The 15128-nt window shown below is 35.6% G+C and overlaps 2 protein-coding genes across 6 annotated transcripts in view; one reads left to right on the top strand and one right to left on the bottom strand.

Moving 5' to 3' along the window:
* The window catches only part of SLC30A7 (solute carrier family 30 member 7), a 101696-nt gene extending 93890 nt beyond the window's left edge, over positions 1–7806 (top strand). For 2 of the 4 annotated variants that reach the window (XR_011649616.1, XR_011649613.1), the window contains one exon: positions 7000–7023. Coding sequence is in view for 2 of the 4 variants with exons in the window: in XM_071217216.1 (XP_071073317.1) it covers positions 7000–7128 (129 nt within the window). In the remaining 2 variants the exon portion in view is untranslated. Of the gene's footprint in view, positions 1–6999; positions 7210–7725 lie in introns of those variants that run through there. The other 2 variants (XM_071217217.1, XM_071217216.1) reach the window with 2 other exon arrangements.
* DPH5 (diphthamide biosynthesis 5) overlaps positions 1423–15128 on the bottom strand; it is a 38998-nt gene continuing 25292 nt past the window's right edge. The window contains exons 5-8 of one of the 2 annotated variants that reach the window (XM_058303112.2): positions 11150–11270; positions 5681–5720; positions 4150–4253; positions 1423–2077 (exon numbers count right to left, since the gene is read on the bottom strand). In XM_058303112.2, the coding sequence (XP_058159095.1) occupies positions 1866–2077; positions 4150–4253; positions 5681–5720; positions 11150–11270 (477 nt within the window). In that variant the 3' untranslated portion in view covers positions 1423–1865. The remainder of the gene's footprint in view (positions 2078–4149; positions 4254–5680; positions 5721–11149; positions 11271–15128) is intronic. The other variant, XM_071217220.1, reaches the window with a different exon arrangement.

Raw genomic sequence — 15128 nt, 5'->3', positions numbered from 1 at the left:
AGACTTGATTTTATATTATGTTAAAGATTTTGTCCTTATCCTTAGTCTTGGGGCATAGTCTTTATTACTAATGCATGGCCATTCTGAGGTTTTGATGGAAAATGCACGGTGCTTATCAAGCCCTTCCAATTTGTCAGGATTCAAACTTGAAAAGTCTTCTCTCACAGTGGAGAGCAGCAATCTCTACCCTTCTGGCTGTGGCTTTCCACCAATTTCTTTGGAGTCTTCTCTATGCATGCACAGTTCAAAAGTTAGCTGACTTGAAGGAAATTATATACAGATTGGAAGGCTCCTCCCTTTTGTGGTTCCTTCATTTCTAGGATTTCTTACTCTACTTCTCAGTTCCTCTAGCCGCCTCCAAACCCATCCTTGAAAACCTCAAGTCAGAATGATGGAAATTTTTTCTTGAGTTCTAATTGCCCCTCTCCAAGCAGTCTGGGGAATGCCCGAAGGGCAAGAGCCAAACAAGCAGCCTTAGTCTGCCTTTAGTCAATTTCCAGTCCCTTTAATTAGTTTTTTAAAAAAATAATATTTTGTCCAGAATTTATGATTGGGAGGGCTTCTCTATTACAAGCTATTCTTCTATTACTAGAACTCCTTCAGTTTATAACTTTTAAATGTTTTAACACCTCTAAAGAAAATAATACAGAATTGGTACTTAAAGGTCCTTGGCTCTCTCCCCATTTGTGTTCAACAGACTGAAAACACAGTGTTTCATATTTATTAAAATATCTTTGATAATAAATAATCTCTAGTTAATTGATGCTCTCAGGAAACAGGGAAGTCTTGGTTCAACTTCCAAAAAATATACTGAGCAAAGAGGTCAGATAAATTGATAAGGCCAAGGAAATATTCAGTGAGATGAATTGACTAGCCCATCACAAAGCTGTTTTGAATTTGAACTGACCAAAAGTATAAAAACTCTATGGCCATGAAATATTAACAAATATACAAAAAGAATATGACTAGTTACATATATTAATAGCATACTGACCTAGGTGATTTACAGAATCTTGAATCATCTACTGCTGTCTTCAAATTTAAATTTTTTAAATTTCATCTTGTAGTCAGCAAGTTTTCCACTTGTCAGCTTGGATATGAAAGATGCTATTTAAAACCAAACAGCAGCTGTACATGGCTGGCTGAACATTCATGATTCAACAATTATATAACCTCCAAATACAGAAGAATATAAGCCACATAATTAGGATGTCAGCTAAACAAGACAAGCCAATTCAGAAGGATGTCATTTTGTGGTATGTGTTCAGCTAAGCTTTAAGTAAGCAGCAAGCACTGTTGGGTGGAAAGTTATTCTTCCTGCCTGTTTAAATGCAATAATACCAAATGCTGTCAGCACAGTTTATCTAGTAGCCAGGACAGCTGACTTTTTAAGAAAGAGGAAAATGATAAAAACAATATGAGAATTGTTAACAATCTTTTATTTGTTTTCCTTGCTACTCCTGACAATTTTTACCTTTTAAAATTAACTTTTGGTTAAATCATTAGCATATCATTTACCTCTCAAAGTTATACTCTGTACCTACAATCAAATCCCTTTTTATAAACTGGTTTCAGAGGTGGAAACTGCTTTGAAAATAACTCTGTCTATGGATATCCGAGCTTAGTGTGCACCACGTGTGTACATCCTGAAAAAGTTGCCAAAATAGAACCAATAACTAATGATATCATAGGGGAAAAACTCATTGCCACAGGAAACCAGGCATTGTTGAGTTAACTTCTTTCTTCCTGGATATTTGTTTTATACTTATTAGGTAAACCAAAAGACTTGATTAATTTGTTATACAAATATGTGTATGTATATATATGACTGAAATTAACAACAGAAAAAAAGAAAATGTCTATGTTCAGAGTCCATCAATGTTTTGGGATTCTGATATGGAAAACAGACTTAGCATCTCCACCTCCAAAGGATGCATGCTACCTCCTGTGATAATTAAGGAATGCAATGGTCTTCCCAAGTCCACAGTACACATTTGCTGTAAAGTGCCTGCCACAATTTTCTGGTCCTCAGCGCCAACCCTGGCTAGGCCAACACAGAGTGTCTTCTCGGTGATAGCTGTTTAATTTAAAGAAAAAAATAAAGATAAAGTGAAAGATGCTAACATTCAATTCCACAAATAAATCATCCCGGCCAACATTCAAACAAACATTAGTATTAAGAGTCCACTAAAGATGCCCCAAATACCTCAAATCTCCTTAGTCATCCCTTTTGGACCAATTATCCACTGATTTATCTAAGACTTTTCTTAACTGTCTGCACTATCTGGCATATAAAGTAGTACTTTCCAATTTTACCTTTTCAGATTCCCAAAGGTTTACCCTAGTTTAAAATTTTAGAATTTGATAAACAATTAGTTTTATCTATACCTTTTATAATTGCATAGCACTTGTCTTCAGAGTATGAATGGACTAAGTATATTACATACTATGTGTTTAATAAATTCATACAGTACATTCATACTGACTAGGATATACTAGAAAAACCATGGGATTATGAGATAAATACATAGATTTGAGTTTCTGCTTGGCCATCTAATTAGCTATGTGATAAACTTCAGTTTTCTCATTTTTTTAAAGTGGAACATTCTTTCTCTAAAATGGTGGTGTGAGGGCTAAGAATGGATAAGAAAGTACTTAGTAAACTATAAAGCTCTTAACAAATAATGTGGCATTATTTATGCTTTTAAATTCAAAACATCCAATTTTAGTGACCTTTACTCTTACTCTGGTCCCGTAGCTGAGAGGCTGACACTTTACTGATTCTGTTGTTTAGTTGGAAAAGTTGTCCTAACTAACAACGATCAAAATGTACAAATGATTTATACTGAGAACAAGCAGGCATACAGAGAACTCTGTACAAGCTTTGACACAGAATATCCTTGCAGACTACTTGTAATCATGACTATAAGAAAGAGTACTAATGAGAATAAAATAAAGAAAATAAAATAAGCACTCAAGAATCAAATGTATCTCCTAATTTTCTCTCTCCTTCTGTATCAGGGATAGGCGCTCAAAGGCAATCAGAACCCTAGAATATATTGACAGGTTCATTTAATCACCTCTTGATAAAGACTGACTCTATTATATACCACACACTGTGCCTAGATATTAGGAATATAAAGATAAATTCTCATGCCTTTACCCTGAAGAAAGCTATTCCTGGTATCATTGTTGAAATCAGGTATGAATAGAATAAATATATTTTTGCAGGACAGTTCTCACCACAGATTAGGGCTAAAATGGGAGTTCTGTATTTTACCAAAATATTTATATCTTAACATATGATTTATATCAAATCTGATTTATAGTTGATTTGTGAAAAATTCTCACTTTCTGGAATGGTGTTAATTTTACCAGAAAGCGCTCCATTATTTCTATCAGTATAACTTGCAGCCTAAGGGATTTAAATGAAAGCCGGAAAAAATGACAAGAAAAAGTATAGTACCAAAACACTGAGTCTCGCTTTGGTAGCTGTGGTGCTGGTGTGTTTGTCAGAGTGTCAAAGGTTATATCATGTACATATCTAAATGCAGCAATAGGGGGATAATATGAGAGCCCTTAGAAGGCCTTTTTATTTATTTTATTATTTTTTAAATAATTTTTTTTATTAAAGAAGTTTACAGAAAAATCATGCAGAAAATAGTGTTTCCACATAACCCCCCAACTATTAATAATTTGCATTAATGTGGTACCCTTTGTTACAACTGGTAAAAGAACATTATGACTGTACTATTAACTATAGCCCATGGTTTCCATTAGGGTATAATGTTTGGGTTGTACAGTCTTAGGTACAAATGATTTATAATGACAACAAGCAGGCATGCAGGGAACTCTGTTCAAGCATTGCATATTGATCATCTCTGCAGACTATTTGTAATCATGACTGTAAAAAGGCTTACTAATGAAAATAAAATAAGTAATGGTCAGTTAAGAATCCCCCCCAAAAAAATTATTCCAGTAACGACCTCAACTTTCCCTTTTGAACCACACTGAAATATAAAATTCCATGATGTTGATTACATTTAGTGTTACACTACCATCACTGCCATCCATTATCAAAAGTTTTTAATCACCTCAAACAGAAATTCTGTACCAAGTAAGCATTAACTCTTTTAGGGTCTTGAGTACCTGGTTCCTCTCCTCGTATTCTTTGATTTTGAACAATCTCCAGGAGCTGCTGGGCTGCTTGGTTCACACTCATAAACCGAGGAGGTTCATAGATCTTCCTTCCCCTATAATACAGAAGTAGATGCTATTGTCCTCGGCCATGAAACTACCTGAGTTATTGATGCAATTGCTCCGCTAGGTATACTCAAGCACTACAGTCTACATTCTGTTTGAAGCTTTAATGTAATAACTACTTTAAATACTTACTAAACATGGGTAAAGTGATTAAGGATTTCTTAAGCTTTTTTCACTGTTCTATTTCAATTGCCCTCTGATCTCACTGAAATGTTGGCAGGAAGAAAAAGTCAACCATTTAAAGATATATGTTAAAATCTAAGTTACTTTTATGCAAAGTGATGTCTTAGGCAAAAATAATTAAAAATAAGTAGCAACAGGGTCTATAAAAGTGCAATGAGATAATATAAATGAGTGTTCCTTTTTATTAGCATGTTTAAGCCACATATATTCCTCTTTTGAGTTCTTCCTCTAAGAAAATAAATGACTAAAGACCTGAAAATCTTGGATGTTGCGATACACTGACTTCAAAAGCTTACCAGGTGTGCCCAATGGTTATAACAAAAATATAGCTATTTCAGCCTACAAAACAGTACACTTAGATTATTTTATTGGCTCTCAAAACAATGCTTTATAACTTAAAGTTATAGAGTTATTTTATAGTTAGCCACATTAACAAAAAATTTTAAAAGGAGAAATTAATTTTAATATTATTTCATTTAATTCAATATATCCAAATATTACATTTCTACATTTATTCATATAAAATTGAGATATTTTATGTATTTTTTTGTACAAGTCTTTGAAATCTGGGGTGTTTTATACTTGCATGGCATCTTAATTCAGATGCTAAATTTTCATGGGAAATAGCTGATCTCTATTAGATTTCATAAAATTTATTGATATACAAGTAGATTCACATATAAAAGTTGCTCTAAACATACTCAGAAGTTTTCTAATAATTAAATTGAGGATCATTATTAAATTAATAAAGATAAAAATTTAGTGCCTCTGACACACTAGCCACATCTCAAGTACTTCAAAAGCCGCAACTAGGTAGTGACTACTTCACTGGATATTGCCACTCTAAACAGGATTATTTCTCTCACACCATATATATATGAGGATAACAAGGCTCAGAGATGGAAGTGACTTGCCCAAGAGCATACAACTAGTGGCATTCTTGAGACTCAAACCCATACTTTCTGACTCCCAATTAGTTAATTCATTCCATAAATATTTACTGAGAGCCTTTTAGGGTCCAGTCACAACTCTTTAAGTGTTGACTCTATGAAATCTATTGCTATTTGCATTCAACTGTACTGTTGATCATTTCATACAATGAAGTGTTTAATTTTTTACTGTTAATGAAAGTTGATGTACAACAATCTTTAGAACTCACATTGTTTAAATAACATTTAATAGAATTCTTCAAGAAATTAAAATAGATATAAGCATTCTTAGAATAAGAACTTACCTGATTAGATTTTCCAAAGACTGTTCCTTTACTTTGATGTCTGTAGGAAGTGAAAAATATTTCTCTTTAGATTTGATTAAGTATTGTTCCAAAATCCAATGTATATCAACTTCATTTAAGAACCATCTTAATTTCTGGAAACATTCTTTCCAAGTCTCCAAAATGTTCCTCTAAAGTTGTTTCTTACAGAAATACAAAGGATAAAAGGTTGTGGTTGTACAAAGGTCACCAGTTTGGCCGTAAAACCATCCTGAAGGGATCTAATTTCCTTTTGGAAAAGAAGGCAGAGGAATGAATTAGATAAATACTGGATAAACCCTAGCTAACAGCTAATCAGAATTTCTGCTTCACTTCTACTAGCTGGTAACTGCACAGGGCCAAGTGAAAACGCTTGTCATGTTCCTATTCTCTATTATTCAGGTAACCAAACATAGGCTTCAATGGATATAAAATAAATAGAAAATTATCTTAGATTTTGAAGAGACTTTTGCTTCTTTATGAGTGGTAAGACATATCATAGTTGTGAATAAACACATTAAGACCAATCATTCAAATTTTTAACAGGTATTTATTGGACGCCAACTACGTGTCAGATACTGTCAGGTACTGGACATACAAAAGTGACCAGAATGGACACAGTCTCTGTTCTGATGAAACTTAACAGTCCAAGCATTACAAATACTTGATTCTTTACACTTTTGAATCACTGATGGTTTATTATTTGGTAAAAGGTAAAATAAAGCAGAACTACTCTATACTCTCACAGGAACTCAATACGCAACAGCAAAAGCAACAGCTGCTTCCTGTTTTACATGCTCAAAACAAAACGGTTCAGCCAAAGTTTGTTTCTGCAAAAATAAATATAGTGCAACTGATGGCTCTTGTTGATAGACTCCTGAAAACACCCTAGGTGGTTATGAAAGTTTTTCTTATATAGGATACTAAGAGTTGGCGTGGAGAAGGATAGCAGAGATTACTCTCATATGTATTTTTAAATGTTCTTGGGGCCAGCAGTGACAAGTATTTTTCAAATTTTCAGGTCCAAAATATCATTATTTAATTTTCTACTTGTCTGGCACACATGGGAAAAACCCTGCATATGAGCTACTGAAAATGTGACCTGCAAAACAATCAATGGCATAAGTCAATGTTTAGATTTCCTTAAAATGGTATTTCAGTAGAATTCTTTTTTTTTTTTTTTTGAAGTACTGGGACTGGGAAATGAACCTGGCACCTCATAGGTGGGAAGCCGGCATTCAACCTCTAAACCACAATGGCTCCTCCAAGTTGGTTTTTTCAATTTTTTTTTTTGTTTTTAGGAGGCACCAGAACCAAACCTGGGACCTCTCATGTGGGAAGCAGGCACTCAAACATGTGAGCCACATCTACTCCCTTCTTCTAACATTTTAATACATTTATTAATTTCTGAAAATGTTATTTGCTTGTGATAGTAAGGTGTGTAATATTTTCAAGGTTTCTTTTTGTTGTTGTAGTTGTTGCTTTTTACTTTAATGATATGCTCTACAGAACCTGATATTAAAAATGAAGAGTACTGGGAAGAATTTTTACAGGCAATGTTTGTCAATCAAGTCTAAAAACGCATTAGTGACCCGTGTGGAGCTGGCCATGTGGAGCTGGCCCATGCAAAGTGCTGATGCGCGCAAGGAGTGCCCTGCCACTCAAGGGTGTCCCCCGCATAGGGGAGCCCCACGCGCAAGGAGTGCGCCCAGCATGAAAGAAAGAGCAGCCTGCCCAGGAATGGCGCCGCACACACGGAGAGCTGACACAACAAGATGACGCAACAAAAAGAAACACAGATTCCCATGCCGCTGACAATAACAGAAGTGGACAAAGAAGAACACGCAGCAAATAGACACAGAGAAGAGACAACCGGGGTGGAGGGGGGGAAGGGGAGAGAAATAAATAAATAAATGAATGAATGAATAAATAAATGAATGAATAAATAATTTAAAAAGAATGCATTAGTGAATCAGTCTCTTATCTTCAGTCAGACCGATTTTAATACTTTCTCCTTGTCTTCACAGAGGCCATAATTATTGCCCCCTCTCTACTTCTACTTGCTAAGATGTGAGCTTCTAGAAGACAGGAACTGCATCCTATTCATCATAATATCCCAAGGACCTTCAAAATGCAAGGCATTCATTAGCTCTCCATAAATGTCTACTAAATAAATTTGCGAACCCAACAGCCCATCTTAATCTATCTACTCCTACCTTTGTTGACTCCCCCTTAAATGCTGTTCTTTGAAAATGCATGCAATTCATATTGTTTATTAAACTCTAACACATTATATACATTAGTTTTGTCTCCAAGTAAATTTCAAATTATCTGTGGTTTTCTACCATGGTTTAATCTTAACAATCCTCAGAAGGATGGGTCCATAGCAGGTATTCAATAAAGATATGTTAATTTAAATGATGAGAATTCCGCATGAAAAAATGATGAGAGCGATGGTTGAGGATTTAAAATCATGATATCCTATACTTCACACCCTGTTCCTGCTTTTGTTAATGGAGCAAGGAGACAGATTGTTTAACCTTGTTTGTCTTTTCCCAGGAAAGCCAGGAAAAGAGACAGCTCTTAGAAAGAGTGTGTAAGAGCCAAAATTCTGGTTTGTCCTTCCTGCCTCACCATACAATAGAACTTAATTTGTTTTTTAAACTTTCATGTGCGTACATACTAGTTCCAAACTAGATTTCAAAAACCTGAGGGCAGGGTCCATGTCTAATATTTCCTTAGTATTCCAAACAGGCCTAAATCCATGTTAGACCTATGGCAAGCACTCAAAAAATACCTGTAAATTGATTTTCTATATGCCATTCCAAAGCTTCTCAAAAGATAAAGGCTGCTCAACCCATTCATTCCCCACCACCCCACCCCATTTTTTATGGAACTATAGGGAGATTATCAGGTAGCTTGCGTCTTATACTTTTCTCTCCCTTTTCAATTTAAATCTCTCCCCCCGCCCACACACACACACACACACACACAAACACATACACAGAGATACAGATAGCTGAGCTCCAAGGAATCCCCACTTTATTATTCCGTAGGTTTATGTTTCCATGTCATCCTTTAACAAAAGTACTTTTAACAGCAGTCCTTCCGCCTATAATTCTAGATGCTTTCTACTCATTGCTGATCTTAATTGGTTCCGAGTTTGGAAAGACAAAATGGATACAGCTGATGGCACATTCAACAACAATTAACAAATACCTTAGAGTACTAAGTTAATAGGAACTACAGAAAAGTAAGAACTCGTCTCTTTCCACACAGAAAACCTAAGGACAAAACTATAAATCAAAATGAAGAATAAAGTACTAAATTACACTGACAACAAACTGAAATAAGAAAACAAATTACCTAATGATGGGATACAGGCATAAGCCAAAATACATTAGACAAATAATCATGGCCTGGGGAGACATGATCTAGAATTAGGTAGGTATCACTGTGAATGAAATAAAACAAATGTGTTCCAGCTGGAATTAAAAATAAAAACAGCAAGAGTTAAAGATTTTCTGTGCCAATGGATAGTAAGAACAAGTCTCAGAAAATAAACTAATAAAAAACTTCAACCAATTTCTATAAATATTTATTGAGCTGCTATACTGCTGGATTTTGTAGAGACTAGGAGAAAACACTGTTCTTATGAAGCAGGGAAGAAAACAAAATAATAATAAAATCATTAAGATGGGTGGTAAGACTATGAAAAAAAGAATACAAGGTAATGCAAAAGGGAGTCACTAGAGGGATTTACAATATACCACATTCCTTAAGATAAAATTTCACTCCAGATCAGGAATCAGCAAACTTTTTCCATAAAAGGCCAGACAGAAAATATTTTAGATTCTGTGGCCATAGGGTCTTTGTCACAATTACTCATTGCTGCTGTTGTAGCACAAAAGCAGCCTACAGACAATACATAAATGAATGAGCATGGTTGTGTTTCAGTAAAACTTCATTTATAAAAACAGGCATTTTTAAAAAATTTGATCCATGGGCCCTACTTTGCAAACCCCTACTCTAGATATTAATTTCCAATTTCTATCCCCTAAGATATGCCAACCATTAGTAAAACAATTATAATCTTTTCTATTGAAAGAGAAGGACAGAAATGTTGACTAGGTCTCAGATAATGCATAAATTATGTATTATTGAATAACAGAGACCTGGCTATATTAAGCAGATAACCCAAATGTTTTTGGCAAATAGGAATCTTTCTAATGTTCTGAATAGCTGTACTTACTACAGATATTGGGTTCACTCTTTGCTCAGAACCTGTGCTATTTGCTAAACATTTTCACACATGGTATCACTTAAACAATGCTATTCAAAATGTACTCTGAATACCAATGTTAGCATGTGAACTTTTGTTACTGGTATTAATGCAATAACTATAAGGAGTGAGAGTGTTTAGAAATGTTTTTAGTAATTTGATGTTGACATAAAGGATTGGAAATTTAAAAACATACAAAAAAATTAAAAACTGGTTCTTCACAAATTGTGTGAGAACCACTGCTACGAACAACTTATAGGAGGAGGGATTACTACTATTCAATAAATATGAAGGCAAAAGTAAAGGAATGTTCACAATATTCTCTAGCTCATTAAGTAACAGCAATGAGATTTGTTCTTCTGATTCCAAGTATAAGTATCTTTTTAGTTATCAAAGATGCCAGTTAGCTCTGGTCTGTTCTTTAGTTACAGATTAAAGCATTCATACCAATATTATAACATGTTGCTAGAATAGAAACTGTCTAGCGAAGGTGAATCAGCACAATTCCAATGCTTCTGCTGGAAAACGAAACATATGCCCTTGAAGCTCTATTGGTACAATCTTCTTGGTAACTTATACACAGATAGTGATGCCAGCTATTTCCTTAGTAGGTAGAAAAAAGGACTGAGCAGCATGGTATGGTGAAAAGAGCTGTGAATAATGAGCTACCTAGATTCTACCAACTTGGCCACCAATTAGCTGGGTAACCTTGAGAAAATCCCTGGGTCTCAATTTCTTCATCTGTAAAACAGGCTTGAATTAACTGATCTCCAGAGTCTCCTTCAGATCTATCATCCTGTGATTCTGATAGAATCAATACTGCAGTATTCAAAGAACATTCATAGGAACACATTGGATGATGTCTAGTACAGGATAAATGCTCAATACAAGTCTGCTGAATTGCAGTAAATTAAGAAGAACAAGGTCTCGAGTAATGGGTAAAATGGGTAAGATATACAATGCTGGAATGGATCTTTTAGAACACAAGGGGAGGAGCAGGAGCTGTGATGTGTATGCAGGCACAGCCATGTGGTATTTGCCTCCCTGATAGTACTGGAAAGAATCTGGCATGCCCAGAATGACTAGACTTATCTTTTCTTAGCATCATCAAAATGAGAACAATATGACAACACCATAGTATGACTTAAAGAAAACTCCAAATCTCTTACCTAGTAAGCACAATGTGTGCATGCCATTTTGTCTGTTCTTCTTCACTTTGTCAAAGAAGCTTTCTGGTCTCCAAGTGTCTGTCCAAAAAACAATAGAAACTGTCTCTCCAAAATTATACAACTAGAAAAGATAAAAACATTAATTAATGATGCATCAATTTACTAACTACTATTTCATAGAGATAAGGAAAAGATTTAAGCCCTTTATAACCAAATTAAAAGCATGATGGGTATCAAATCAGTCATGAAAAAGGTACAAAAGTTCTCTCTGGTCCATAGCGGATGGCAGCTTTCTGATGCCCCTTTCAGTCTGTAAACTTCTAATATTCCAGAATTCAGTACAGAAACATATGCAACTGATTCACCGTTTAGCCACGAAAGCCACTAAAACTACTGAAACACAAAGAACCTAGTAGTAAAAAAAAAAAACAAAAAACAACTTCTGAGCAGTAAGAGCCAGTTTCACAAGTTTAATATCATCCTCATTTTAGAGATGAGACTCAGAGCCAAACTGACTTAAGGTCATACAGGTAGCTAGGAATTAAAAAAGAACCTCAAACCAAGGTCTGAGGAAATGCTCCTTTCTACTAAGATGTCTCAAAATCCCCATACTGTAATAAATTTCGGCCATTTCTGAAACCCTATACTCCCTTAATAGTCTATTTGTTCCCTCATTAGGGATTTCAATGAAGGTCTTTTTCCAAATTTCCTCCATCTCACCCCTACTTCACCTATAGAAGTTCAACTTTTCTCAAGTTTTATGTATTGGGATTCTAAAACCTATAGCCGACACTCGTAATGGTGACTTTGACTTCTCAATGGAATGTTCATCATGTTCCTCATATGGCCACATCCCCCAATTCATCTAGCAATGGGCTTTATTTCCAAAGTCTATTTGAAAGCTATCCAAAAAGGTATCCTCCCACAGAAATCAAACTATTATTGGATGGCAGTCAAATTCAAAGGTTGGTGTACAAAGACCTATGTAACTATAAATATCCAAAGTCATGAAACTTTCTGCCACATGTAACACAGTTTCTTGGTGAAAAATGCACTGAGTGTGGGATTCCTGGGATATATTCATCCTTTGCCAAGCTACCAAGATTGGCCAAAGGCCCTGACAGGCAGATCATGTGGAGATGGAATTTTCTGTCAGTATCACTCAATAGGCCTCAGTTTCCTTATCTAAAAATTGAAAAACTAAGGTTGTTGTAGGATTAAATAAGATATATGTATTAGTCAAAGGGGTGCTGCTGCAGAGTACCAGAAATCTGTTGGCTTTTATAAAGAGTATTTATTTGGGGTATAAGTTTACAGTTACAAGGCCCTAGAGAATCCAGTTCAAGGTTACTTCCTTATCAAAGTCTGTTGCCACATGTTGAAGCAAGATGGTGGGCAACCTCTGCCTGTTCTCTCCTTCCTTCTTCTTCTTAAGGCTCCACGGGCCCAGTTTCTTCTGATCTCATGTATAGGCAGGCATAGGGCTCTTCTCTCTTTCCAGGGATTTAGTTGTTTGAGCCTTCTCCTTTCTGTCACATGGCAGGACTGAAAATGAGCAGGTTCTCCCCTCTTCCGTATCTGGTGTTTCTATCAGCTCACCAAGGGTGTGGTCGAATCAAAGGTCTAACTTGATTTAATCAAGTAAACAGTAAAACCTCTGAATACAATTAAAGGGTATCATGCCCAGAGGAACTAACCAGTTTACAAACATATTATCATAAATAGTATCAAACTGCTACAGCATATAATTGCCTAATTTCTTTATTAAGTCAAGGAGGAAAAACTGCTGGACAGAAGCATTAAATTTTAAAGAAAGGAACACAACTGGTAGCCTTTGGAGCTGGTGAAGAGATCAAGGGGGGATGACTATGTAGCTGACTAGGTCCAGGAAGTACTTTCAAAAAGAAGGGTTAGGGAGTGGTGAGTTATAATATATATAGAGAGAGTTATAATATATATATTATATATATATAATATATATATTATATATATATTAAAAATCATCCATTTCAGTTCCCTAACTTAACAAATGAACAAAGGCCCCGACAGGTTGTGGGATTTGTTCAAAGCCACAAAAAGCTTCAAGTTGAACTCAAAAGTATTAAAGATTGATTTTCACTAAAGAATATAAGAAGATCCATCAAAGAGAGCCTTTTTATATTAGGCAATTATATATATATATTATATATAGGCAATTATATATATATTAGGCAATTATATATATATATTATAACTCTCTCTATATATATTATAACTCACCACTCCCTAACCCTTCTTTTTGAAAGTACTTCCTAGACCTAGTCAGCTACATAGTCATCCCCCCTTGATCTCTTCACCAGCTCCAAAGGCTACCAGTTGTGTTGCTTTCTTTAAAATTTGATGCTTCTGTCCAGCAGTTTTTCCTCCTTGACTTAATAAAGAAAAAAAATGGACTCTACCTTGTCTTTAAAGCAAATGCCAAGTCCTTTGCGGTTTCCCAGCAACTACAAAGCAGCAGATCTTTGCTGCAATATAAAAAGGCTCTCTTTGATGGATCTTCTTATATTCTTTAGTGAAAATCAATCTTTAATACTTTTGAGTTCAACTTGAAGCTTTTTGTGGCTTTGAACAAATCCCACAACCTGTCGGGGCCTTTGTTCATTTGTTAAGTTAGGGAACTGAAATGGATGATTTTTAACTACTTCTACTAAAGCTCCCAAATTCCTAACATTTTATTATACAAGGGCCTGAAGTAAGGCTTGTCCATAATATTTTGGAAGAATACAGACTTCCATGAATTTCCTGGACATTATAGGCAGTGGGAAGAATAAGAAAATATCTTAAAAAAAAAGTCTTCTGAAGGCTGAGCAGCAAGGAAAGGACGAGCTGTATAGGTGAGAGTAAATAGAAAATGTTTGTCACCTTTTACTTTCCCCCGCTTTCAAAAGCTGGAGACACTTAAAAGCAACATCGAAAAGAGAAAGACTCAGGGAGGATTCCCAGGTTGTGGCCTAGAGAGGAGAGGAGAGTGAATACTTCAGCAGTTATGGCCACACAACAAAGGGCTGCATGTCTCTCATATTAAATTAAAAGACTGGTTCTAACTCCTTTGAAGGAGGTACTAAATACTACCAATAGCCAGACCTATCCTTCCATTCCCTCCAACAGTAGTCCTAGGTAACTTACAGAAGGTACAAACCAATTTGTGTACAGATTTTACTGACCACATTGTATCCCTCACTCCACTGGACATGGGTCAATATCCAGACTCACTAGGAGAAGAATTCTCTCACAAAGATTTTTAAGTCCTACTGTCACAAGATCTGCAATCTCTACCTAATTGTTTCCCTTTCATTTTTTAAAAAAGGAAGATATTTAATATTTGCAAATTATCACTATGTTTTCTGAGCCCTACCCTCCAATTATGTGGCTATGACTCTCTGCAAAACCCAGTAAGGGGTAACAGATGTAGCTCAAGTGGTTGAGTGCCTCCTTTCCATGTACAAAGTTCTGGGTTCAATCCCTGGTATCTCCTAAACACGCACACACACAAAACAAAAAACCCCAGTGTGATAGTTAGGCTATTGTGTCAACTTGGCCAGGTTATTGTGCCCAGTCGTTTGGTCAAGCAAGCACTGGGCTAAGTGCAATACAAGGGCATTTATGAACTTTGGTCACCACTGACTTTACTGAAGTGGTAAATCATAGATAGCTGATTACAATTACATCAACCAGGGAGACTGCCATCAGTAATGAGTGAAACTTTCTCTGATCAGTTGAATGCCTTAAAAGGGAAAGTGATTCCAGTATTGAATGAAAATTTCCCAGCTCCTCTGAATAGCCAGTGTCTCCCAGAACTCGTCAAGAACCTTCACTGGACTTTCACTGGAGCCCCTGGTTTTCAGCCTGCCTGCGGAATCTGAACTTGTGCATCCCCATGGTCACATGAGACTCTCTCTTAAAATCGCATACTATAGACAGATATCTGTTGTTGATTCTA

The sequence above is a fragment of the Dasypus novemcinctus genome, chromosome 9 (genome assembly GCF_030445035.2).
Source record: "Dasypus novemcinctus isolate mDasNov1 chromosome 9, mDasNov1.1.hap2, whole genome shotgun sequence".
In the NCBI taxonomy this organism is placed as follows: Eukaryota; Metazoa; Chordata; class Mammalia; order Cingulata; family Dasypodidae; genus Dasypus; species Dasypus novemcinctus.
This window is presented reverse-complemented; position numbering and strand designations above follow the sequence as displayed.